The 27,618-nt window shown below is 43.4% G+C and overlaps 1 protein-coding gene across 12 annotated transcripts in view; it reads left to right on the top strand.

Moving 5' to 3' along the window:
* The window catches only part of YEATS2 (YEATS domain containing 2), a 799,337-nt gene that overhangs the window by 477,288 nt on the left and 294,431 nt on the right, over positions 1–27,618 (top strand). For all 12 annotated transcript variants that reach the window (XR_003858765.1, XM_029617009.1, XM_029617017.1 and 9 more), the window contains 4 exons: positions 2,318–2,573; positions 11,108–11,269; positions 14,316–14,425; positions 19,899–20,048. Coding sequence is in view for 11 of the 12 variants with exons in the window: in XM_029617009.1 (XP_029472869.1) it covers positions 2,318–2,573; positions 11,108–11,269; positions 14,316–14,425; positions 19,899–20,048 (678 nt within the window). In the remaining variant the exon portion in view is untranslated. The remainder of the gene's footprint in view (positions 1–2,317; positions 2,574–11,107; positions 11,270–14,315; positions 14,426–19,898; positions 20,049–27,618) is intronic.

Raw genomic sequence — 27,618 nt, 5'->3', positions numbered from 1 at the left:
AGCGAGAAGAAGCAAGGGGAAGCGGCCTCGTGAGCAACCATAGCCCGCTGGATCAAAGAAGTCATCAAGACGGCCTACGTAGAAGCAGGCAAGCCACCGCCTTTACAAGTCAAGGCCCATTCTACTAGAGCCCAGGCAAGATGCTGTCACCTGCCGAGATCTGCATGGCGGCGACATGGTCCTCCATCCGCACCTTCTCCAGGTTTTACCGCCTGGATGTTCAGGCTCGGGCGGACACAGCATTTGCAAGGGCAGTACTAAGTGGGTCACAGGCAGCCTTCCACCCGGTTTGGGAGTAGTTGTTATACATCCCATTGGTCCTGATTCCATGTGCTACACGCTAGGAAATAGAGAAATTACTTACCTGATAATTTTGTTTTCCTTAGTGTAGACAGATGGACTCAACATCCCACCCTTGGCTGCCGTTACTCATGGAATTTTCGGGGGACATCCCCGGGAGCGAGTGATTCAAGGGTAAGCCATGCTTTCCTTCATCTAGGACACCCATCCTACCAGATGTCGACGTTTCTCGGTTGAGGGCACTGGCGGTCTCCAGCTATAACCAATTCAACCAGTTCAATTTAATCAAGTTAACCAAGTTATAAAGTTAAGCAAGTTATTCAAATTATTCAGTCATACATATATCCCCAATGCTTTTCGAGGAGAATACTGAAGAGCTGTACTTCCTGCAGGGGTATTTGTACTAGGGCTGACGTCAGATTGAAATCTGATCCGTATCCAACTCTATCAGGAGTACAGTATACCCATTGGTCCTGAGTCCATCTGTCTACACTAAGGAAAATGAAATTAACAGGTAAGTAATTTCTCCAATAGTCCTCTCTCTGTCAAATCTGTGTTAAGGGGAGTCACAGGACTGGAGCAGTGTGGAACTGTTGTCTATGTGCAGTATAGGCCTTTAAATCTTTCCAGGAAGATATGGCATAGTTGTCTATCTGGTGTAGGATGCTGTCATGTCATCCACTTGTGTGACTAATAAACTGCTTTCTTCAGCTTTGCTCTCTTTTGCACATGGTGAAACTGTTGTTTCTGCAGCTTCCAATGCTGTTCTTTTTTTTAGTTGTATTGTGGTAAATATTTACACAAGATTCTTATCTGACCATTTAATGTATTTCTCTTCCCTTTCAACTTTTGTTTTTCAACAGTAGGGCCCAGAGCTGTACCCCAGACTCCAAAGGATCATATACTTTGACAAGGGAACTTCCCTAATCCCAGCCTTTGTGCCACAGTCTAACATAGAATGCTTGTTCTTAGCTTTCTGTCATCTTTAATTCTAAATTCTAACACCAGATAAAGGACAATGACACGTGATCAAATACTGCTGCTGCTTCAAAGTTTCTATACAGACTTCAAATGTTTTCACAGATGATCTTCTCCCTATCTGTCACGATTTCTAGCCATTATCCTTCTTTAAATCTGTTCTTCTTTAACCGCATGTAAGAATTTTTTCTGATTTTGTTTTTTGTTTTTTTTGTTTTTTCAATTCTAGTGCCCTACCTCTGGAATCAAGTGTGTCCTTCCTCCTCTAATTTCTAATATTCATGGTCTATCTAAAAGAGTGCTAAAAGTTCCATTTTTCAATATTGCCTTCAACCAATCATTCTAGCACTGTTTACTTTGTACTACTGTCTACTAATTTTATGCACTATGATGATTTTGTATGGGTATTGGTTACTTCAATTTCTGCATGTATCTAATTAGGCTTAGATTCTGCATGGCACATCATGCATTTCTTCACATGTAGTCTCTAAATAGTTAGCAGTACTGGTGTGGCTGTTGCCTGAACATCCAGCCTCCTGGATATTCTGTGTAGCCTGTCAGACAGACCCAAATATGTGAGCTCCTGTTTTTCCAGTAGGGTTTTTAATTATTACTGTACTTGAAACCTACTGGAAAGGCCCAGCTACTAGCTAGTTCTACCAACATTTACAGTATAATCCAGCATTTTGCTCTCATTCCTCTCTTTAGAGCCTAGAAGAAACCCATTACAGGTCATTTAACAGCATTTAGAATATTTTCTGGTGACTATAACTTCCTAGAATGATCCCTAGAATCAGTTTTTCATCCAAAGATAAATTGGAATTTTGTGGTTTCCTCAGCCTAATATGACGGTGTGCCATGTGCAAGTGCTGCAGAACCGTAACAAAATTGACTTTGTTCTGTTTTTTTTATTGATGGGATCTAGGACAGAATATTGTGCAGGTTTTTTATATTCCACTACAAGGAAAACAAGTTGGCATGCTGATAAAGTAACAGTGATATGCTGACCAGATTACTTACTAGCTCACTTTAATTGCAGGTTGTTGGAATTGCAGGTGGCGCTGCTGTTCATTCAGCTGTGAAACAAGCTGTAGCCATTGGTGGTCAGATACTGGTAGCAAAATCCAGCTCTTCTGTTGCAAAAACTGTTGGACCAAAGCAGGTTGTAGCCCAGGGAGTAGCAAAAGCCGTGATGAGTGGAGGTGGTACCGCCATTGTCGCTCAGCCTGTGCAGACCCTAACAAAAGCTCAGGTCACATCAGCAGGAGCTCCAAAACCTGTATCTCAAGGTTCAGGTAATGCCATCTATATTTGACAGTACCCTTTTTCTAATATAGAATTCAAGCAGCATCATGTAGCATTTTATTCTGTTTTGTAGAAAAGTTTATACTTCCCCATTTGTCACTTAATCTTCAGTGTTTTACAGCTTGTATTTTATTTGTTTTATAGAATAAAGTATTAAAAAGAATAAGAAGTGAGTATTTTGTGAAATCCCATTTCCTATAAATTATACTAATTATTGACTCTGTCCAAATAAGTCAAAAAGCAAAGCTTGATAGAAATAACTGTAAGAGAATTTAATTAAATGACTAAAGTTTGGAGTTTTTCTACAGGGTTTTGTTTTGTGGTGTTTATTTTCTTGTTCCCCCTCCATCACTAACACCTCTGGCACCCCTGCTTTTCAATATTCTGGAGGAGCAGTATACTCAGCACTGCTTTTTGGCCAGCCTAGGACCCCATTCTAGCAGCAGCCACTTCCCCTGGGCCTGAATGCATTACAGACCGACAGGCCCTAATGACGGGGATCAATGTATTGCAGCTTGAGCCATGAGGCTGGCCCAGTCTGTGTGTTTGTATTACATTATTCTGACAAACAAATTCATCAACTTGTATAAAAAGAGTGCAGGAGTTTTGGAAATTTTGCAGATATTACTAGGTTTTTCACTTTTTAATTTCTCCATTATTTAAAGTGCAGCTCTCCCCTAAACTGGCTCCCCTTTTGTACGAAAGCAATAATAGCACATGCATTTCCATATTAAGGATAATGCATACTAAAAACAAAGTAAATGTCAGAGATATTTGAAATCATGTAAAGACTGTTTTCTAGATCACTGTTGCTCAACCCAGCCCATGAGGCACACCTAACCAGTCTGATTTTCTGATCAGCAAAATTAAGTCTGAGAGAAATTTTCATGTATTAGATACACTGAGGTATGCAAAACTATATAAATATCTCAAGCATAACTACTGTAGATAGCCTGAAACCCAAATCAGATAGGTATGCCTTCAGTACAGGGTTAAGGAACACTATTCTAGCCTGTAATGTAATGATTATGGGAGTAAAAGGGGAAGAGATTTGAAAATATGAGAATTGGATAGATAAGATCTGTCTTGATCCAGGCCACTGCATGAACAATGAATGATAGACCATCAGGGTCAGGGAGCTTTTTAAAGTGAGTTAGATTCTAGCTTGTCAATGCTAGTATGCCACCTTCTTTAGTATGTACACGAAAGTAATATGGACATAACTGAAAAGAGTAAGTGATGTGGAAAGAGTAGTATGCACACTAATACAAATTCCCTGTACATACCAGGATCAGTCCAGACTTCTGGGTTTTGCCTCCCCTCCAGCAGATGGAGACAGAGAAGTTTTAACAAACTCTGCCGTATTTCCTAAGGCCCGTCAGTATTTCTCTGTCTCCAGAAGATGGTGGAGGTGCAAAACCTACAGTCTATACCAATTACTTAGTATAAAAAAAAAAAAGACAAAGTTAGAGGGTTTGTTTCTTTAAATTATACTTAGGCTCCAAAAAAAAAACCAGTGACAAGGAAGATTTCTTCAGCCTCCCAGGGGGTTGTTAGATCCTGAGGGGACCATCCCTCCTGGTGCTTGAGACAGCTGCTGGTAAGGGTCGAGGGCCCTATTGCCACTTGCAAGCAGCTCTGGGTGTGATACCAGGGAGCCCGGCTCACTCATCCCAGAAGAACCAGGACCCTGAGAAGACTACCGGGAAAGTTTTTGTTGAAAAAATAATTTTTTTTGAAAGTTTTGAATTTGGTGCTCCGACTCTCCCTTCCCTCACTGCTGTGACCGGTCACTTCACTGCCGTTTTTCGCCACTTCGGGTTGATTTTTCTTTCCCTCATGATGCTGCGGAGCTCGGCATGCCGTGCGTGTGACTATCTTGGGATGGCCTTTGTTCGTCTTGTCTCCCCGGTGGGGGGGGGGGGGGGGGAACCTCCGCTACACCCCGGGATGGTAGGCATAGTGCGCACAGGGCTCCTATGGTGGTTGCTGGACCACGAGTCTCTTCTCCTGATCCGTTCCCGCTGAGCGCGGGAACGGAAGCCATTTTGGAGGACAGGATTAATCTGAATCCTGTCCTCCAAGTCCTTTCCAAAAAGCAACTTGCCCTTAAAAGGCAACGAACGTAGCTGAGCCTCGGAAGAAACATCCGCAGACCAGTTCTGTTACCACAGACGTCTGCGAGCAGAGACAGCCGACACCATGGACCTGGCCAAAGTCCGCAATAGATCGTAAAGAGCATCCGCACTATAAGCGACTGCAGCCTCCAGACGACCGGCCTGGAGAGCCTCCCCCTCAGAAAGATCGGCGTTGGTCTGCAGTTGCTTCACCCAGCGAAGGCCCGCACGCAAAGAAAAACTGCTGCACATGGCAGCTCGCACTCCCAGTGCCGAAACTTCAAATATCTTCTTGCGTTGAAGTTCCAACTTTCTATCCTGCAGGTCCTTGAGGGCTGTCGCTCCCGTGACCAAGATGGTGGTCTTCTTGGTGACCGCTGACACCACCGCATCCACCTTAGGAACCTGGAGAAGATTGGCCCAAGTCGAGGGGCTCCTTTCTACTCTGTCTCGCTTCCGTGGGAATCTGAGATTCCGAACGCCCCAGTCTACTGGTTCCTCTTTTCGACAAACTTCGAACAGGCAGCAATCATGGTCTCAGTCCTTTCGAGGCCGACGTTTCGATAGATCTAGTAACCCCCAGTCTGCTCCTGGAGTTAAGTCCTCGCAATGAAATGTAGCTGGTCCATTCCTCGGTACCGGTCGTGGGGGGAAGACTGTCGCTTTTTTACGATGAATGGGCCAAATTAACGTCTGACCAGTGGGTCCTTACCGTGATAAGACAAGGTTACGCTTTAGATTTTGCACATTGTCTTCGGGACTGGTTTCTGATCTCCCCATGCACTTCCGAGGAGAAACGAAAGGCGGTGCAAGATTTATTTATTTATTGCTTTTTTATACCGACATTCATGATACCAATCATATCATATCGGTTTACAAGAAACAATGGTGCAATAACATTAACATCAACATGAACAATAAGGCGAAAAGTGAAAAAACGTTACAATAAAACAGGGGCACTCGAACTGGGAGGAGGAAGAGCCAGAGGCATGGGTAACTCAGAACTAAATAATATCAGGTCATATACTCAGGACTGTAATAATATCGTATATTCATGACTAAATAGTTTCCGGTCATTACAGTGCCTTCTCGAATTAGGTGCCATCACCCCAGTTCCTCCTGTGGAACGGAGACGAGGCCGTTAGTCCATTTACTTCATCTTTCCCAAGAAGGAGGGAACCTTCCAGCCCATTCTGGATTTAAAACAGGTCAACAGATGCCTTCGGGTACCTTGTTTCCGCATGGAGACCCTGAGGTCAGTCATTGCCTCAGTGCGAAAGGGTGAATTTCTGGCATCGCTGGATCTGACAGAGGCATATGAAGAACCTTAGGAACGTTCACCAGACGTTCCTAAGGTTCTTCATCCTAGGACATCATTATCAGTTTCGAGCTCTGCCTTTTGGGCTTGCCACCGCGCCCAGGACTTTCACCAAGATAATGGTTGTGGTAGCAGCGCAACTTCAGAGAGAAGAATTTTTGAGGCATCCGTACCTAGACGACTGGCTGATTCGAGTGAAATCAGAAGTGCTTTGCCAGTCGGCGATCCACAGGGTACTGCAGCTATTGAGATCGCTCGGTTGGGTGGTCAACTTTGCCAAGAGTCGTCTAGTTCCCTCTGTCATTGGAATTCCTGGGAGCACTATTCGATATGCAGCAGGGGAGAGTTTTCCTTACCACAGACCGCATCTGCAAGCTGCAGGGTCAGCTTCGAGACTTATTGTCCAAACATCCTCCCAGACTACGGGATTACTTGAGGGTCCTGGGGTAGATGACTTCCACCCTGGAGTTAGTGCCATGGGCCTTTGCTCATATGCGTCCTTTACAGTCAGCATTGCTTTCCCGGTGGAACCCAGTCTCCGAGAAGTTTCATCTGCCCCTTCCTCTTATGGATTCTGCGAGGTCCAGTCTCGATTGGTGGCTCCTCTCAGACAACTTAACCTGTGGAGTTCCCTTGGTAGTGCCCGAGTGGTTACCACAGATGCCAGCCTCTCCGGCTGGGGAGTGGTCTGTCTGGGGAAATCCGTGCAGGGGCTCTGGTCCCAGGAGGAATCTCAGTGGTCGATCAATCGTCTGGAGACCAGAGCAGTGTTTTCCGCATTACAAGTTTTCCTTCCACTCCTCCAGGGGAAGTCAGTCAGGGTTCTGTCCGACAATACGACCACGGTGGCGTATATCAATAGCCAAGGAGGGACCAAAAGCCAACCAGAGGCGGTAGAAGCTCAATAGTTGATAAGCTGGGCGGAACAGCATCTGGTCAGCATTGCGGCGTCCCACATAGCCAGCGTCGACAACATTCATGCAGACCTTCTCAGTCGTCACCATTCAGGAATGCCAAAGCCCCCCGCTTCTTCGGTCACCGCAGGGAGACAAGAGCGGAAGGAGTGGATGCTCTGGTTCTTCCCTGGCCGACAAACGTATTGCTGTATGTGTTTCCCCCTTGGCCTCTGATTGGCAAAGTACTCAGGCGAATAGAACTCTATCCGGCGGAGGTGATTCTCATAGCTCCAGAGTGGCCAAGATAGATGTCCATGGTTTGCGGATCTGCTCAATCTAACCATGGTGGAACCTCTGCATCTTCGGGATTTCCAAGCCCTTCTTCATCAAGGACCTGTCTGTTTGGAGGAGGCGGAACGCTTTTGTCTAACGGCTCCCGTCTTTTCCAGATTTGGACCGGTCGGATCCCCTTTCTAGAGACTTGCGGAAACTGGATGTTCGCAGGGCTTTGCTGTGTTATCTGGAGGTTACGAACGCTTTTCGTATGTCCGACCATCTTTTTGTTCTGTGGAGAGGTAATATGGCATCTAAGACTACGATTGCCCGCTGGCTGAAAGAGGCTATAAGTTCAGAATATTTGCTGTGTGGTAGACCCCTACTGGTTGGACTTTGTGCCCATTCTACCCATTCGCAGGCAGCGTCTTGGGCGGAATGTCAACAAGTTTCACCACAAAAGATTTGCAGGGCGGCTACATGGAAGTCTTTACACACCTTCCCGAGGCATTACAGACTGGATGTCCAGGCCCCAGGTTTTGGGGGGGGGGGGGGGGGTTTGGAGAAGGTGTGCGCCGAGCGGGCCTCTCTGGGTCCCACTCCAGGTAAGAAAGCTCTGGTACATCCCAGGAGTCTGGACTAATCCGGGTACGTACAGGGAAAGGAAAATTGGTTCTTATCTGATAATTTTCGTTCCTGTAGTACCACGGATCAGTCCAGGTTCCCGCCCATTTTCTGCATAGAGTAACGAAGAGTCCCGCTCGTTCAGCATTTGTTCTTTTTGGGGTCTGCAGATCAATTTTGTTCACAGTGTACATCGGGTTCTGTTCCCAGTCGGATTTAGTGAGCCAATTGGGATAATGTGTGAATTGTATATAGTTAGTTTGGTTTTGAACCATTCTGCTTTGATACTGAGTAATACTGACGGACTGTAGGTGGCACCTTAGGATATAGGGCAGAGTTTGTTAAAACGTCTCTGTCTCCATCTGCTAGAGAGGAGGCAAAACCCAGGAGTCTGGACTGATCCATGGTACTACAGGAATGAAAATTATCAGGTAAGAACCAATTTTCCTATGGGACCTTAGGGAGGAGGGGACATTGCAGATATTATTACACTTCCTGTAACATCTGTGCAAAAGTTTGACTTACCAAATTATAGCAAAACTGGTTTATGGCTGATAATTTTTTCAAGTCCAGAGGTAGAAATGTTTGGTGTTTGTTCTTTTGATTTATCTCAGGTAAATCAGTCATCTCTTTTGAGGAGAGAGTAGTAGCTTTGACTGCTTCAACTCTTCTGAATAAAGTGAAGAAGCATGTGATCAATTCTTCGTAATTATGATTGCTCACTTCCACTTCCACTACAGTACATTCAGAAAGCAACCGAGCTGCTTGTATACAGGGACAATCCTTCACAGCTCAGTCAACACTCCGGGAAGGAGCTGGGGGAACTAATCAGGAATACTGAAAGTGTAGTGGTTCCTTCATGGAGAGGCAGAACTGGCAAGCAAATTTGGGCTGCAGATATTTTAAAAAGAGCGAGCACCTATTTACTAGATATGAATGCTTCCTTCATGTGGTGTTGCAGTCACATCTAAAGAAGGGACCTGTGTGCTCTCAAAAGCTCATAAATTACATTTTATGATGATTCTTATGTCCAGGAAAAAGTTAACAGCTAGGAAAGAATTAATCTTTTAACATCTCAAAACAAGAGCTTTTTAGAAGAAATAGACAACAGTTTAAAATGTCATTCAAAATTGGAATATTAGCTGCTTTTGGCCTTGTTCCTTTCGTTTCACCTTGAAATTTTCTAGCTAGTATTGCTGTTGTAAAAAGAAAGGAAGAGCACCCTTATGCAGTCCAAGTTTAATTGCAAGACAGTTCAATTATTTTCAAGCTATCTTACTTCCTGCCTGTCCCACTAGCCTTTTTACATGTTGTTGGTAAGAGTCAGGTATGTAACACAGGTGGCCCTATGTTGTTCAGTGGCGCTTGTAGTGTTAGTAGACATTAACTGGTTAGAACAGAGAAGTGCAGTATGTTATTGATGTCAAGGTATTCCATGAGCTGAGTATTAACTACCTTCTCCATCATATCCAAAATCATGGAGAAGGTAGTTAATACTCAGCTCATGGAATACCTTGACATCAATAACATACTGCACTCATCTCAGTTTGGCTTTCGTAAAAATCTAAGCACTGAGACCCTCCTCCTATCCCTTACAGATTTCCTCCTCACTGGTATTGACCAAGGTCACAATTTCCTCATTGCCTTCCTCGACATTTCAGCGGCATTCGATACGATTAGCCATGATCTCCTCATCTCCCGTCTCATCAACATCGGTGTCTCCGGCACTGCCCTCCTGTGGTTCCGTTCATACCTCACCCACAGACGTTTCTCCGTAAAACTTGGCCCATCTGAATCTTCCCCCTACACACTCTCGCAAGGAGTACCCCAAGGTTCCTCCCTCTCCTCCACCCTCTTTAATATTTACCTCCTCCCCCTCTGCCAACATCTATCTGCTCTCGGACTTAGATTCTACATATATGCAGATGATGTCCAAATCATCATCCCCTTTCGTGAATCTCTCTCTGCCACCCTCTCTTACTGGGAAAAATGCCTCACCTCCATTAACACACAGCTCACCTCCCTCCAACTCGCCCTTAACTCCAATAAAACTGAGCTCCTCCTCATCCAAAACAAACAGACCCATACGCTGATCCCCCTCAACAACTCCTCATCCACCTCATCCACCCCCCTCAGCCCACAGCCCTCTGTACGAAACCTAGGTGTCCTCATTGACCCTCACCTGAACCTCGAGTCACATAACCTCCTTTTATGACTGCGTTTTTTACAAACTCCAGGTCATGAGAAAGCTCAAGCCCCTGCTCCACACTCATGATCTCAAAACTGTTATACAAGCAACCCTCACTTCTAAATTAGATTACTGCAACTCATTATACCCTTGGCCTCCCTTTCACCACCATCAGACCCCTCCAGATACTCCAAAATGCGGCAGCAAGGTTAATCAGTAATACACAAAAATCAGACCATATAACCCCCATCCTCAAAGAGCTTCACTGGCTCCCCATCTCCTTCCGCATCCTGTTCAAAACCCTCACCATAATACATAAAGCTATATACATTCATAACTCCCTCTGGCTCAATAAACCTTTACTACCGGTCCAATCTGCCCACCCCACCAGAAAGCACCTCACATGCACCCTACAGGTCCCTACTCTTAAGACAGCCCGCCTCGCAGCAACAAGGTCTCGTGCCGTATCCATTGCGGGCCCCACCCTTTGGAATTCTCTTCCTCCCGACCTCCGGCTGGAACAGTGTCCTTTTAAATTCCATAAACTGATAAAAACATGGCTTTTCCACCAGGCCTTCCCGGATTAGCCTTTTGCCCCCCCCCTCCCTCCCTCCAGTAATCAGTACAAAGCTATCATATAGACCATGCTACTTCAATCAGCTTCATTTGTAAATATGTATATCAAGTAACCTTGTATAATTTAATTAAGTTTTTCTCTATCCCCCTCTCTTCTTTTTTCAGTTTTGTTCAGTTTTCCACTGTTGGGAACTCTCTCAGTTTGTCCCCTCCCCGCTCCCTGTCTTTTGTATTTTCCGCCTTTTGTTATTATGTAAACCGATATGATGTGTATTTTAATGTCGGTATAGAAAAGCTGTTAATAAATAAATAAATGTATGGCAAACTATATAAAGAAATTAATCCTTTCCACAGAGAAGCAGTGACCTCGAATACTTTTTAAAATAGATATGTAAGAAGATAGCACTAACATTTGTAATGTGTGCTTATAGTCTTAAAGAATTTTCCTCTTAAAATCCTCTTATATCTTAAAATTGATTGCTTTATTTCTTGGAGATTCTTACTGAGTTAATATGTGTTCTTCTCATTTTAGTGATGGCTACTTTGCAGTTACCTGCCACTAATCTTGCAAACCTGGCAAATCTACCTCCAGGCACCAAACTGTACCTCACCACAAACAGCAAGAATCCAACAGGAAAAGGAAAATTACTGCTGATTCCACAAGGAGCCATCCTGCGGGCCACCAGCAATACCAGTGAGTCTCAGTAAGAAATCTGACCTGAGCATTAATAAATATTACTAGGTGTTTGGATTATTTTACATTTACAGGATCCAGAGGTTCCCACAGCAGAGCTCTGTAAACTGTTCAGAACTGGGAGATCTGTTGTGCAATGGCACCTTGAGTATTATATGCAATTCTGGTTGCTTCATCTAAAACAAAAAATATATAGTAGAAGCTGGAAAGGTGGAAAAGAGGACAACAAAAAATGATAAAGCAGATGGAATGGCTCTTTTGTGAAGAAAGGTGAAACAAGTTAGGGCTCTTCATCGTTGAAGTGAGCAGGTATAGAATAATGAGTGATTTATAAAATTGATGTTATGTTTATTTAGGAATGTGAACCCCTGGGCTGAAATGAGGTGTCTCTGCCAACAGGGAGGAGCCCTGTGAGCCTCACCGTCAGCAGGCGTAGTCTCAGTGGCGTGGGACACAGCTAGAAGTAGTGTCTTTATTATAAAGGAAGGAAAAAGTAATGTCCACAGAGTTGTAGAAGTAATGGTACAGCCCTAAGCAATGGGAAATACCCAGTGCAAGACCACAGCTGAGAAGATCCGGTAGTGGCCCGTGGAGCGAGGTAGGCCGAGGATGTCTGTACAGTAGATGTTGAAGAACTGGTTGAGATGCCAGAACCCGGAAGTGGCCTCCGTAGTTGGTAAGACGAACCCTAGTGCAGAAAGAGCTGAATAGCTTCTACTGTAGGAAGGCGGTAGTGGCCTGAGGCTCAGAGTACACCACAGGAATTCCTCAATACAATTCGTATAGTAGATGTCAGTAGAGGTACTCACAAGCGATGGTTCCAGATGAGAGAAAGACCTGCGAAGCAGGTCTGGTAGCGGTCAGGCAGGAAGGCCCTCCGAGGAGCAGATAGCCGGGAATGCAAGGGAGCCTCCGAGGAGCAGATACTCAGAACATTAGATGCCAAAAGTCAGGAACAGGAAGTCCTTGAGTGAGGTGTATTCAGCAAGACGGAACTCTTTGCTAACTCGAGGAAGGCAAGGGCCGGTCAGGTTACACAAGCGGATTGACGTCATCAGGTGGGGACACCCCCAAGGTTCCCGCCATGACATGTTCAAAGGGAGGCCCTTGCGCGCGCGCCTAGGTAATTCCGGGTCCAAGATGGCGGTCGGCAGCCCCCACGCTGTCCCGGGAACGCCGGAGAGGTCGGTGGAAATTAGCAGAGACTGCCATTCTTCCCAGACTTGATGGTGCAGGGAAAAAAGAGGTGAGCATGAGGTCGCAGCCGTCTGCGACTGACAGGCGTAACAGTACCCCCCTTCTTAGGGACCCTCCCCAGGGTTTCGGCTTCCTAGAATGTGACCTATGGAATTGTTGAATCAACTTGTTGTCGAGGATGTTACATGAAGGCTCTCAACTGTTTTCCTCAGGGCTGAATCCTTCCCAGGAAATAAGATACTCCCATCGTCTGCCGCGTTTTCTCACATCAAAGATATCTTCTACCTGATAAGTGATGTCTTCCTCAGCAGACAGAGGCTGAGGCTCAGGTGTTTTCCTGGAAAATCTTGACAAGATGAGTGGCTTCAGAAGGGAGATGTGGAAAGAGAGTCGGAGGTAGCTTCAAACTGTACGTGACTGGACCCAGGCAGCAGCGAACTGAAAAGGGTCCTATGTACCTTGGCGCAAATCGAACCAATGGCAGTTTAAGGTGGATGAAGCGGGTACTAAGCCATACCTTGTCTCAGGGTTGAAACTGGAGTGGCTCTGTGATGGGAATAATAGAATTTCTTGGCCTGTTGTCCCGCTTTCTGGAGGAGTCCTTTAGTGTGTTCCCACAACTGATGTAATTCTTGCGCTGATGCCTGGGCTGCAGGAGAAGCTACGGACAATGGCATAGGTAGTGGAGGCAAAATTAGATTATAAGCCCTGTGGGGATAGGAAAATACCTATAGTACCTGAATGTAGTCCGCTTTGAAGTACACTTTGAAGTACTGAAAAGTGCTGAAAAGCAGAATATAAAAATCTAAATAAAATAAATGTGTAGTTTGGTTACAGGGAACCTTAAGAATATTATAAACATACAAAATAGTATTTCTGTGCATACTTTCATAACAATACATAGCCTTGTGTCTTTATCACAACTGAAAACATCTCCTTTTTCTGGCCTTTCCCAAAACCAACTCTTGATCATTAATTTAGTACTGTTTACAATTCAGTCTTGCAGTATTTACTTTTGTAAGGTGTCTTGGACAGAGACATATAAAAAGAAACTATTAGAGAGGAAGGCTGTTTCATCTACAATTTTATTATTTATGTGGGAACATCATATTTAAAGTAAATGTTTTATAAGTGGAATAATTCTGGCAAGGTATACTAAATTATTATTTATTTATTTTTTTTAGCAAAAATCATTTGTTTAAATTGTAGAGAGTATTAACATTAAATGGAAACAAGTTGAAAAGTGCATGTGAGAAGCATGAAACAAAGGCACGCTTTCTTTCCTTAGAGCAAGTGAATATTGGCATGGAGAATCAACAGTAAAAGATATCAAACTATAATTTTGAACTGATTCAAACCAAAGTTGCAGTTCAATTCCAACCTATAGTTCCGATCATCCATACCAAATTTCAGTGAATTTGTTCAGCAGATTCCAACCTCCACCATATAGATGGACAGACAGGGACACATCATAGACAATAGGTGGTTTTGCTCTAGCAAAACGAGCCTTAAAAGTTTCTAGAATTAGAATTCTAGAATGGTCTGGCCCAGTATGGCATGTTCTGTCTCAACTCGCCTTGTGCTACCATAAAAAGGCCTGAGCTAAATACACTAATTAAAGGAGCTGGAGCTCAACAAATTATAAAAGTAAAAAGGCATATACAGTTTGTGCTGTTAACTTCTAGTCTGGTCATGATCTTTTAAAGTATGGAATGGTTTATCTCGGCTCATTTCTCACAGCCATATTTTGTAGTAGAAGGTAGAATTGTATGGTTCACATAATATCATCCTTAAATATCTGTGTTCTAGTTGGCAAAAGTCATTAAGCTTTTTGCTCTTCTTGCTGCAGGCCTGCAGGCAGGTTCTTCTGCAAGCAGTGGAGGAGGAACGCAGAGCGCTGCTGGTGGTTTATCCCAGCATCTCACTTATACGTCCTACATTCTCAAACAAACTCCACAGGTAAGTGGGGAAAATAGTTTAATAAGATATCTCTGTCAGGTTGGTGAGAAGCTGAGCATGTAAAATGCTCATCAGTCTTACTCCTGGCAGAGGGTGAGTGTGCAGTCAATGATGCTGGTAAGGGTAGGAGGGTGCACATTTTATTGTTCCCTGCAGGCAACTAAAATGCTGTTTCACACGTAATGTTTGCAGTGGTCAACTTATGAAATGACTTTTAAAATTTTATTTCATGTTACATAAATTTATCACCATATTCCATTCCTAGTGCATGACAATGCTAGTACTGTAATATCACATTACAAATCAGATTAGTTTGATTTAACATTTAGACTTTGTTTTGCTTTGCAAAGACGTACTATACAATATGTAGTAATGTTAAACTATATGTTTTTCAATAGTAATATTTCCAGTGCTGTGCTGGTGCTGTGAACATATTTCCAGCCATTTTTTCCTCAGCACAACTCTTCTACACAAGAACTGAGAGAGATTTTTGGTGGAGAGAAGAGTGGGCTATTGGCTATATTGTGGAGAAAAAAGTAACAAGATTTAGAAAACAGACTTGGAGATGAGTGAAATATGACTAGAGAGGGGTAAGGACACAAAGAGGATGGCATTACTAGTTACCTTGACTTAGCAGAAAGCTAAGGGAAGATGATGAGCTCAGTCTTAATTTGATCGTTTCATGATGTAGTGTTTACTCCTATAGCCAGAGAAATTTGTTGGGGTTTTTTTTATGATCAAATGTTTAGTATGAGTGGACTTTCAAGAATAAGGCTCTCATAAATGTTTTTTTGTTAGAACAGGAGTATGGGTGGGCTAGGGTCAGGTTTCCGCATGGGTTCCCAAAGGTATGGGGCACTCAGATTTGGCTGGATGGTGAGGGGTTGGAGGGCAATTATGGCATTTCATGTTTATAAGTTGATTGCATATTGTTGCTATTTTATTACTACGCCTACTATTTTTTATTTCTGCAAATTTGCATAGGTTGTTTTAACTCAGTTTTGTAATATATGGTGAAAGGGCTCACCACCCAGAATTACAGACTAGAAGTCCAGTATTATATTAAATTGACAGTACTTTATTTTTTTATGAAGATGAGTAGAATCAGTTAGAGGTATACAAGGGAGATGTGCATTGGATGAATGTGTGGAAAAGGTTCCCAGGAAAAGTTTGAGCATGCATGGGAAGAAATGTTTGGACCTATGCCACTCGTTTTGATTTGTCATCTAAAGAGGAATATTTCACTGGACCTTTGCATTTTTTTCAGCATTCATCCATACTTTGATCATGATTTTTCACCATTTCTTTGTTTTATTTTTTCCCTCACGATGTCCTTATTTAGGAATTTTAGTATTTTAAAGTTTTATTCTTTTGTTGTTGCCGTGTTGGTAACTCTGCAGCCATTGCAGTATGTTTCTACTTTTCTGCTCTGCTCTGTCTTTTGGGTGAATGAGGCTCTAAAGATTCCTCATTTCAAGATAGAAAAACTATGCTTGGTGATTGCAGCTGTCTGAAGGGGAGAATTTCTCTTTTCACTAGGTCTGTCTAAGGCTTATCTCCATATTCCCAATTGCCAGAAGCATAAAAGTTTTCTCAGGTTTGTGGTCCTGGGAGATTATTTTTAGTTTTGAGCGCTTCTGTTTGGTCTAGTAACCAATCCAAGGATGTTTTCCAGGGTGATTGTGGTGATTATGTCTGTCTTTCACAAGGAAGCAGTGTTTCATCCCTATCTGGACAATTGGCTGATTCGAGTCATCAGAGGAATTTTGATTGGCAACATCCAGGGTGGTTTAACTGTTTCAAACCTGGGATGGGTGATCAACTTTGACAAAAGCAAGCTAGAACCCTTGCAAGAGAGAGAGAGAGAGTATCTAGGAACATGCTTCAATATGCAGAAAAGACAAGGTTTTTGTGACCTCCAACAGGGTGCACAAATTGCAAGGTCAAGTGTGTCAATTGTTGAAAGTATCTATGCCTAGTGCGAGGTTCAATAGCGGTAACTTTGGACCTTGTGTCTTGGACCAGAATTTATTTATTTTATTTATTTAGCACTTTTATATACCGACTTTCCAGTAACAGAATTACTGATCAATTCGGTTTACATTTTAAACAATAACAATGACAAGTTGATGTCTTACAATGAACAGGTAGATTGAACTTGGATACAGATATATGGGGTTAATAACTTAATATAACGTAAAAGATACGGAGCCTACTGTAGGCTGGAGAAACAGGTGTTAGGCATAAGGCTAGGCTTTTTGATTTTAGACTGCATAAGGATTCGTAGATGACCTGAGAATTCTCTGGGGGGTTCTAGAGAGTTCTAGAGATGACCTATAGAGTTCTCTAGGGGGTTACCAATGAAGGGATCATTGGAAGGGAAATTCCGCTGGCTGATGTTATGAGAATGCTTGGTTGAATAACCAAGTCTTGAGTCTTTTTTTAAATATAATGGGGCATTGCACTAATCTGAGGTCTGACAGGAGAGCGTTCCAGAGTTTGGGACCGGCCGTGGAGAATGCTCTTTTACTTAATGCTGTCTTCATCGGTGGGATCTGAAGGTTGTTTCTGTAGGCTTGTCTCACTGGTCTGGTCTGGTCGAGGTGTGGAGTTGGAGAGGGATTTTGAGCTCGAGTGGGGCAATGTTATGTAGTGCCTTGTGGATTGTTGAGAGCACTTTGAAACGTATTCTGAATTTGACAGGGAGCCAGTGTAGGCTTTTTAGGATGGGTGAAATGTGTTCTCTTTTGTTAGAATGCATATATGTCCTCTTCAGAGTGCTCGCCCTGTTCTGTTGGAGTCTGCTTTCGCAGGATTATGAAATGAATTCGGTGCTTCTTAAGTTAGTCAGAAGCATTCTAGCTTGGTCGTTGTCCATGCAGCAACTGGACAGGAAGATGGACTTGGGAGTCCCTAGATTGGCATCTGTCATTACCATGATCCAATCTAGTTGGATGGGGGATGCATTGCTAGAATCAGACAGCTCAGGAATGCTGAACTGTTTCGAATGTGTCATGGTCCAACAACCACTTAGACAAAGACAATAAAGAGAGACCTCCAGAAAATTCTTCCATTGTTCGAAGAAAAGCAGTGTTTTTGGACAATGCCACAATGGTGGCCTATGTGAAAAAGCAAACGGGAACGAAAAGTTGGGTAATTTCCTAGGAAGTGAGTCTGCTGTTGAAATGGGCAGAAAGTCACCTTCAGGCTCTTAGCGTCTCTCAGCAGATTTTAAGAGCCGCCATACCGTGGATCCCAGAAATTGGGAATTAGCAGTCTGCCTTCGAGAGGATAAGATACAAATGGGAAATGCTATCATGGATCTCATGTGACAAGAAAAAATGCAAAGGTGACTCGTTTCATTTGAAGGAGAGAGGTAGGAGCTGAGGTCCTGGATGCTTTTGTTTTAGATTTGTCTGTTGAGTGATCTTTTGTGTTTTTCCCCCATGGACGATTGAAAGAATAAATCAGAAAATAGAATAGCATTGTGGAATGGTGGTCTTGATTTTCCCAGACTGGCCCAGGCATCCCTGGTATGCAGATCTCATGAGGCTCAATTGAAAAAAGCTGTTAAATTTCAAACTGACTTAATGGGCTTTTGTATCAGTGGTGATGGAAGATGTAGTCTCCTTTTCTCTTGTGACCTGGCTTTTGAAAGGAAAAGGTTAGAGCAAAGGTTATTTGGAAGAGGTGGTAACTCACCATGTAAGAATTCCACTTTGCTAGCCTCTATCAGAGTCTGGAAAGTCTTTGAGGACTGTATAAGTCTTTGAGGACTGTATAAGGAGACCGGGGTTCCTCCTTTTAAGGCAACTGTTCTTTTGGTTCTCTCTTTTATGCAGAAGGGACTGGAGAAAGGGAGGGTTTTGAATTCCCTCAAGGTGCAGGTGGCAGCCATTTCCTGTTATCTAGGCAAGATACAGGTATCCCCCTATCAGATCACCCACATATTTCATGATTTTTAAAGGGAGTGACGTTTCTGCGTCTCATTTTGGAAAGCCTTTCCATCTCTGGATCTGAACCTTGTCTTGGTGTCCTTATGTAAGCCTCTCTTTGAACACATTAGGGCCTGTACTTTGAAAGACTTGACTCTTAAAACAGTATTTTTGGTAGTGATCTGTTCAGCAAGAAGCATTTCAGAACTTTAGGTGTTATCTTGTTGTGACCCCTTTTCGAAGTTTTTGGAGGCTGGAGTTTCCATTCAGACAGATCCATCTTTTTTGCCAAAGGTAGTTTCTCTTTTTCACTTAGACCAGTCAGTAGAGCTGCCTTCCTTCAGAAAGTCAAATTCGGGATATTTGCATCTGCTATATGTTGTTAGAGTCCTCCTCAGATATTTGAATGTTACCAATTCATTTAGGAAGTCAGATCATTTGTCTCTTTTTGGTCAAAGGAAGGGGAAAATGACTTCCAAGGCCACTTTGACCAGGTGGCTTAAAGAAGCTATTGCGTCAGCATAGCTCCTGAAGGGTCTGATTGTTCTGGAGAGGCTTAAGACGCATTCTACCAGGATACAAGCTGCCTTGTGGGAAGAGCTTCATTTGGTCCCTCCAGAAGAGATTTGTAAGGCACTAACTTGGATCTCCTTACATACCTTTTCCAAACTCAGGAGTCTGGGCAGGCTTAGTGGGATCCCTTCCAGTATAAGGGTGACTTGTCTAGCTTGGTCTGGTGGGATAATAAAGAAGGTAAAATTTGGTTCTTACCTCTTGAGTCCTACCAGACCAGTCCAAGAACCTACCCAATTCTTATTAGCCTGTTTACTGTGTATGCTTGTCTTATTCCTTTCTAGAGCAAAGTTTGTTAGAAAGTTTTTGGTTGCATATTCTGAAATTAAAATATACAGCATTGGGATCTGTGCTCTGTTGCTGACCAGTGTTCATCACCTCCCTGCTCTTTGGGGAGGGGGGACTTTGTTTTTAAATTGTTAATATGCTTTGATATAGAAATACTGATGACATCAGCAAATATTTTTTTTCTCTGCATCTGTCTGCTAGTAGGGGATCAAAACCTACTTGTTTGGACTAGTCTGGTAGGACTCAAGGAAAGAATTAGGGGGTAAGAACAAAATTTAACCTTTATCACTTTATATCTTTGCTAATATTGAAATGTTGTGGCAGTTGGTGTGGTTTCGATCAGATCCTTCCCTGCATATTCTTGAAAACTTTTTCTAAAGTTCTTTAGACATTCTGACTATATAACCCATCTGTGTAAATCAGAATGAGCCAGTGTTATCAGAAAATGAACAGATAAGTAATTTCACTTTCTTCTAACAAAACTAAATCTGTTCATCTAATACTAATGTTCAGGAGAAGCCTCTCTATTTTTCCACAAAGTTTCTATGTACCATACTAGTAGTCACACAGTTCTTGGTAGGTATAACTGGTCACAGTTTTAATTGGATGAAGCAGCCCATGGCTTCACATTTCCTATTTCTTGGTTGAATGTTATTTATTTTATGAATTATTTTTAGGGGACATTTTTGGTCGGACAGCCATCCACTCAGGCTTCTGGAAAGCAGCTGACTTCAGTGCTTCAAGGAAATGTAGGCTTAGGAACTTCTGTACAAGGCCAGCAAGCTCTGAAAGTAATTGCCGGACAGAAGGCAGCTGTATTTGCACAGGTATTTGGAATCGTCCTATCTGCTGAGTGTTTTCTAGTGTCACTGTGTGTGCCTTTTATATCTTAAATGTTTTAGAATCTGCTTGTTTAGAAATATTTATTTTCATGTTTAGGAACTTAAAACTAAGATGTGTTACCATTGATACATTGTAACATTATAACAGGGATATGGTAACATAACAGGGACATGAAAACATAGTGGCATTATATAGCATGGTAACATTATAGCAGGGACATAATAACATTGTGGAATTTTAACAGTGGTGAAATGGTTGAGGGTTGGTAGGCTTTTTGGAATAGCCAAGTTTTCAGGTTTTTTTGATTGACAGGGTAGAGGGCTCCAGTCTTAGTTGAGCGGGCAGCTTGTTCCATAGGGAGGGGCCCGCTACTGAGATGGCACGTTCTCTGGTGGTAGAGAGGTGAGCTAGTTTTGTGTGAGGGATGGAAAGCAGGCCGGTATTTTGGGACCGAAGATTTCTCTGGGAGTCATGATGGTAGAGTGTGTCCTTTAGCCATTTGATATTTTTGTTGTTGATGGTTTTGTGCAGGAGTGTTAGGATTTTGTATTGTGTTCTGTAGGTTACGGGGAGCCAATGGAGTTCTTTCAGTATGGGTGTGATGTGTGAGGAACGATGGCTGTTTGTGAGAGATCTGGCTGCTGCATTTTGCAGAAGTTGGAGGGGTTTGATGGAGGATGTGGTGAGTCTGAGGAGTAGGGAGTTACAGTAGTCCAGCTTGGAAAATATGAGGGACTGGAGTACTGTCTGATAGTCATGAGGGAAGAGTAGAGGTTTGAGCTTTTTGAGGACTTGGAGTTTGAAATAGCCCTCTTTGATTGTAGCATTGATGTATTTTTTTAGATTAAGTTCAGAGTCCAATGTAATGCCAAGGTCTTTTACTTCTGTGGTGCATAGGCTGTTTGGTTGGATGGATGAGAGGTCTTGGATGATCCTTGTGGGGGGTTTGTTTGAAATGTATAGTATTTTTGTTTTTTTGTGGTTGAGTGAGAAGGTTTCTTATTTGGGTGGAGTGGGATTCCCATAGAGATAGGGTGTTTTGTATGTTTTCTTTGATGGGGAGTAGAATCTGGATGTCATCTGCATAGATGTAGTGGGGGAGGTCCAGGCTGGAGAAAAGTTTGCAGAGGGGGAGCATATATATGTTGAATAGGGTGGAGGAGAGTGAGGATCCTTGTGTTACGCCATGGAGTGGGAATTGTTTAGATTCACTGTTGTTAAGGTGTACTTTGTAGCATCTGTTAGGTAGGAGCCAAACCATTTTATGGTGTTATCACCAAGCCCAATCTCCTTGGCATCGATGCCTCTTAGGGCTGTGTCTGTGAGGGATAGGAGAGTCTCAGTGCTGAGAGATTTTCTGAATCCGTGTTGGGTGGGGAACAATATGTTGTGGTTTTCCAGGTATTCCGCAAGTTGGAGGTTCACATGTTTTTCCAGGATCTTTGATATGAATGACAGATTTGAGATGGGTCTATAATTGGCTGGGTCGGAATTTTACTGTTTTACTGTTCTATGTAATGGCAGTGCCAAAAGTTCTGTATAATGACATTGTCAAAAAGTTTTAGTTATCTGTAAACCGATATGATGTGCAAACGGCTATCGGTATATAAAAACCTATAAATAAATAAAAATAAATAATGGGATCAGTTGGGGTTTTTTGAGAATGGGTTTGATTGCGGCACATTTCAGGTCTTCAGGGAAGCTGCCTTGTTCGAGTGATGTATTGTGTCAGCAATAGGTTTGGTAATGATATCGGGGATGAGTTTGAGGGTTTTGACAGGGATTGGGGTCAAGGGAGTGGGTGGCTGGGTTTATTTTTTGAATTATTTTTTTAACTTCGGTTGAGGCAATGAGTTCGAAGTTGGACCAAGTGGAGAGTGTTGTGTGAGGGGGATAGGAGTTTCTTTGCTTGTGTGGGGGGTGGATGCTATTAGCTGAGTGATTTTATCAGTGAAGAAGTGGGCAAGTTCTTCGCATGTCTTTGTGGGGCTCCCTGTTGTGAGTGGGTGGTGGCTAGGTTGCATCAGTTTGGAGATGAAGTCGAATAGGGTTCTGTTGGTGTTGGTGGATTTTCTTTGCATAGAATTCTCGCTTGGCTTTGTCGGTGTCGGTTTTGTAGATGTAGAGTAGCGTTCTGTATCTGTCGAGGTGGGGTGGGGAGGGATGTCTTCTCCAAGTTTTCTCAACTTGTCTGAGTAGACGTTTTGTGTTTTTCAGATCTGAATTGTACCATGGGATATTGGTACAGATCTAGCAGTTTGTAAGATTAAAGTTCTTTTGCAGAGTTCAAGTTAGGCGAACATATACATTACCATCTGGAACCACACTTGTGGAAGAGGTGGAGGCCCAGAGGAAGAGAAGTATCCAAAGATAATGATCAATAGAAAGAAATACATGTTACCATTGGATCCCAATGGACCCCTTCCAGTAGGTCTTCAAAGTTGAGTTCTCTGAGGTTGCAAACAAGAAGAGTCAATGATGCACCCACTGCCCAGCCCTGATGGGCCAGGCCCAGTAGATTTCAAGCGAGCCTTATCTATAACTGTAGTAATCTGAGCAAATTTTTTTTTTTTTTTGTTTTACAGTGGCTGGCGTGGACCCAGTGATTAAGTCTCTGTAGTTTTAAAGTTTAATGACTCACCAAAAGTACTCACTAGGGACCCTTCTACAAAGGCGGTAAACCCTCCTTTTCGCTGGAATTCCTTGAATAGTTCAAGGTCACCTGGCTGAATGTCTGGTGTTAGATTAGGTAGACCTGTTGATGCTGCAGACACGCGTTGGTAGTTCATCTTAACCCTGCTGGTGTGACACTGAGACAAAATGCAAATTCAGTTCATTCCAGGCAAAGTCAATATCCACAGGTGATTTTGGCATGGTTTGTCCATGCTTGTGATTTGGTATGTTCCTTATACTCATCGAGGCAAGTGGGAGAGGAATCGGCCATTTCAGAAAAGTCTCATATGTAAATTTATCAAGTTTAATCTTCAAGATCCCATTTAGTTGCTCTATACGTTCTGAGGCATTTGGTCTGTGTGTGCAAAAGAAATACAGTCGAGTCCCTTAAGCATTCCCAACCTTTTGCATGACTTCCCTTGTAAAGTGTGTACTCCTATCAAGTCTTAGTGCATGCTAATGCATGCAGGAATACTAAACCTCCTAATAATCTTTTCTACTATTTTGCATACAATAGTTAAAAATTCATTGAAACTGTAATACTTTGCATGGATATAAAGTTCATTTGCTGTTTCACAAAAGGGCCCCAAGAGGCTTTCAAAAATGAGGGTACAACTTAAAATCCTGTATTTTAAACTGCACAGATACAACAAAAACAAATTTGAGTAACATATTGTATAACACTTTGAGAATTTGATGCATAACCCCCCCCCCCCCCCCCCCCCGAAACACATACACACACTGACTCAATTGGGAAACCTGAAGCCAAATACAGCAAGAGTGATGAAGAAGCAACAGGATGTCCTTGTAGGCCAAGCCAGTGGCCTTTATTTTTATTTTTTTCCTTCTCAAGGCTGGATGTTGAGCAGCAGCATCTTTCTGTAAGGTAACAAATCAATTAGGGAACATCGGCCTGGAACTTATAAAGGGAGAAGAGAATTCATAGGCAGGACAACTGAATCCTTTAGGCATTGCCATAGACCTGAAAGGTATTTGCTGGTTAGCTGTAAAGAGCAGAAAAGAGATTGCAGCAAATTCCTAATGGATGTACCTAAACAAGGCAAACATCTGCCATTCCGCTGGAAGGTGTTAAAATTGCATACAACTCCAAAGGTATAACAGGAGTCCATGTAAATCGTGACAGGTTGACCTTGTGACAAGTAGGGATGTATGAGAGCAAAGAACTCTATTACTTGAGCAGAGAGGCCAGGAAGAAGGCAGACAGCCTCAATAACATCAGTAGGCCACTGCAAATGATTGCAAAGACAGGAATCAGGATCAAGTGAATCAGGTCAGAATAGTATAAAAAGAATTTTTTTTTTTTTTTTAAATCTGAATGAAACTTTTTTTTTTTTTTAATTTAAAGTTTTCAAGGGAAAACAAACATAAGCCTATCACTTCAGCTTATTCATACATCTTGAACAATATTCAAACATAATGGTATTCACAGTGGTATACCATACAGTATATCATATCCAAATAAAAATGAACAGTTTGCTATCCGACCCTGTCTGTTTGTCAATAGAGTTTCCCATACATGTTTTTCCTTTATAAACTCATTATAACAACATAAGAAATTGCCATGCTAGGTCACACCAAGGGTCCATCAAGCCCAGCATCCTGTTTCCAACAGAGGCCAAACCAGGCCACAAGAACCTGGCAATTACCCACCACCAAGAAGATCCCATGCTACTGATGCAATTAATAGCATGGCTATTCCCTAAGTAAACTTGATTAAAAGCAGTTAATGGACTTTTCCTCCAAGAACTTATCCAACCCTTTTTTGAAGCCAGCTACACTAACTGCACTACCCACATCCGATTAGTCTTAAATGTGCTACTTGCTAACTTCATGGAATGCCCCCTAGTCCTTCTTTTATCCGAAAGTGTAAATAACCAATTCACATCTACTCGTTCAAGACCTCTCATCATCTTAAGGACCTCTATCATATCCTCCCTCAGCCGTCTCTTTGCCAAGCTAAACAGGCCTAACCTCTTCAGCCTTTCCTCATAGGGGAGCTGTTCCATCCCCTTTATCATTTGGGTTGCCCTTCTCTGTACTTTCTCCATTGCAACTATATCTTTTTTGAGATGCGGCGACCAGAATTGTACACAGTATTCAAGATACGGTCTCACCATGGAGCGATACAGAGGCATTATGACATTTTCCGTTTTATTAACCATTCCCTTCCTAATAATTCCTAATATTCTGTTTGCTTTTTTGACTGCTGCAGCACACTGAGCCAAAGATTTCAATGTGTTATCCACTATGATGCCTAGATCTCTTTCCTGGGTGGTAGTTCCTATCATGTAACTATAGCAAGGGTTATTTTTCCCTATATGCAACACCTTCTACTTGTCCACATTAAATTTCATCTGCCATTTGGATGCCCAATCTTCCAGTCTTGCAAGGTCCTCCTGTAATTATCACAGTCCGCTTGTGATTTAACTACTCTGAATAATTTTGTATCATCCGCAAATTTGATAACCTCACTCGTCGTATTCCTTTCCAGATCATTTATATATATATATTGAAAAGCACCGGTCCAAGTACAGATCCCTGAGGCACTCCACTGTTTACCCTTTTCCACTGAGAAAATTGACCATTTAATCCAACTGTCTGTTTCCTGTCTTTTAACCAGTTTGTAATCCACAAACGGTCATCTCCTCCTATCCCATGACTTTTTAGTTTTCTTAGAAGCCTCTCATGAGAGACTTTGTCAAATGCCTTCTGAAAATCCAAATACACTACATCTACCAGTTCACCTTTATCCATATGTTTATTAACCCCTTCAAAAAAAATGAAGCAGATTTGTTAGGCAAGACTTCCATTGGGTAAATCCATGTTGACTATGTTCCATTAAACCATATCTTGCTTTCTCACACGACAAGTAGGATGGTAGTCCTCACATATGGGTGACATCGCAGGATGGAGCCCAATCACGGAAAAATTCTGTCAGTTTCCAGAACTTTGACTGGCCCCTACTGGGCATGCCCAGCATGGCACCAACCCTGCAGCCAGCAGGGGTCCCCGTTCAGTCTTCTTTTTTCCACGCTGCAGTAGCCTCGCGGTTTAGGAGCTCTATAGAGATTCCTGACAGGAATTTTCCTCATGGAATAAATTAAACTTAAATTGCCCCACAGGGGTCCCTCCTCTAACTTTTCTCAAGTCGCGGTACTCCGGTAACTTTTCGACCGTTTTCCGTCGATTACTGTCGAGTTTGACCCTTGCCGTCGTCCGTCCCGCAGCTCGATTTTTTTCTATGGCCATGGCGTCAGGGTTCCGCCGGTGCCCGGACTGTACTCGCACCATGTCTATCACAGACCCTCATGGCGTCTGTGTAATGTGTTTAGGCCGTGAGCATGATGTCCTGACTTGCACCAAATGTGCCCTCATGACACCCAAAGGTCGCAAGGCGAGGATGGAGAAGTTGGGACTCTTTCCGTGCTCACACCCCGACGCCGTCCATCGCATAGACGTCATTGGAACCGGCACCGTTGACGTCGCACCAGTATCGACCACCGTCTGGTGACCATCCACCATCGACATCTTCATGGCCATCGCCACCCGTTACTTCCCCTCAGGATCGAGGGGATCGTAGGGAGAAACATCGCCATCGGCATCGTAAGACTCAGACCGTCGAGGGAGCGAAATCATCGACCGAGCCACCGTCCGAGCCACCATTACACAAACCCTGTCCAGGAACGGCACCGACCATTCCTGTGATCGAGGCCACCCTCACCCGATCGGGGTGCCTATTCCGCCTGTAAAGGTGGTCCCTCCGACTGTGCCTTCGCCTCCCTCTTCCGTCACGGAGCCGGGGCTACTTGCGCCAGGTCTCCGGGAAGAACTGGATCGGCTGGTCCAGGAGGCCATTGACAAGGCGATGCAATGACTCCAGGTCCCTTTGGCACCGACACCGGCACAGATTGGGGAACCAGTCATCGACCCGATTCCAGCAGCACTGGCACCGCTGCTATCCTGGATGGAGGCGCTCATAACCGCCCTTCCACCAGTAATTCCCGGGTCTCCAATGGCTCCGGTGCGCTCCCCGTTGACAGCTTTATCGGGAGGAGAAACACCGTTCTGCATTCCTCCTTCGGGAGTTTTGCCTCAGCCATCGATGCCAATTCGTCCCTCACCACAGATTCATTCATCCGGGGCGATACGTACTTCGGCGGCACAGATGCCCTCCAGGCCGTCCACGGTGCCCCCGGCAATTCCTTCGATTTTCTCAGAGCCTCGGCCAGAGCCTTCGGGTATCCAACCCCCTTTTCGTCCTACAGGTCAGTCTGCTGATCCTTATGACACCTGGGGTGGTGATACTTCTTCAGACACCGATGACTTATCTTCACCTCCCTCTCCTGCTGAAAGTAGAAAGCGTTCTCCTCCAGAGGACCTTTCTTTCATTAATTTTGTGAAGGAAATGTTTGAGTTGGTCCCTTTTCAGCTTCAGACAGAGCAAGATGATAGGCACCAGATGATGGAGCTCCTCCAGTTCCTGGATGCCCCTAAAGTGATCACTTCTATTCCCATTCATCCAGTTCTTCTTGACCTCCTCAAAAAGAACTGGGAAAACCCTGGATCCATTGCCCCAGTCCATAGAAAAGCTGACACTACCTATTTAGTACAGTCAGCCCCTGGCATTCAGAAATCTCAGCTCGACCACCACTCAGGTGGTAGAATCGGCTCAAAAGAAAGCAAAAAGGATGAAGCCTCACTCATCTACCCCTCCTGTTAAGGAACACAAGTTCCTAGACAATATTGGTCGGCGAGTGTTCCAAGGGTCCATGCTCCTCTCCAGAACTGCTGCTTACCAGCTGTATATGACCCAATACAATAGGGTCATCTTCAAACAGATACAGGACTTCTCTGAAACCC

Source organism: Rhinatrema bivittatum, chromosome 9, assembly GCF_901001135.1.
Source record: "Rhinatrema bivittatum chromosome 9, aRhiBiv1.1, whole genome shotgun sequence".
In the NCBI taxonomy this organism is placed as follows: Eukaryota; Metazoa; Chordata; class Amphibia; order Gymnophiona; family Rhinatrematidae; genus Rhinatrema; species Rhinatrema bivittatum.
This window is presented reverse-complemented; position numbering and strand designations above follow the sequence as displayed.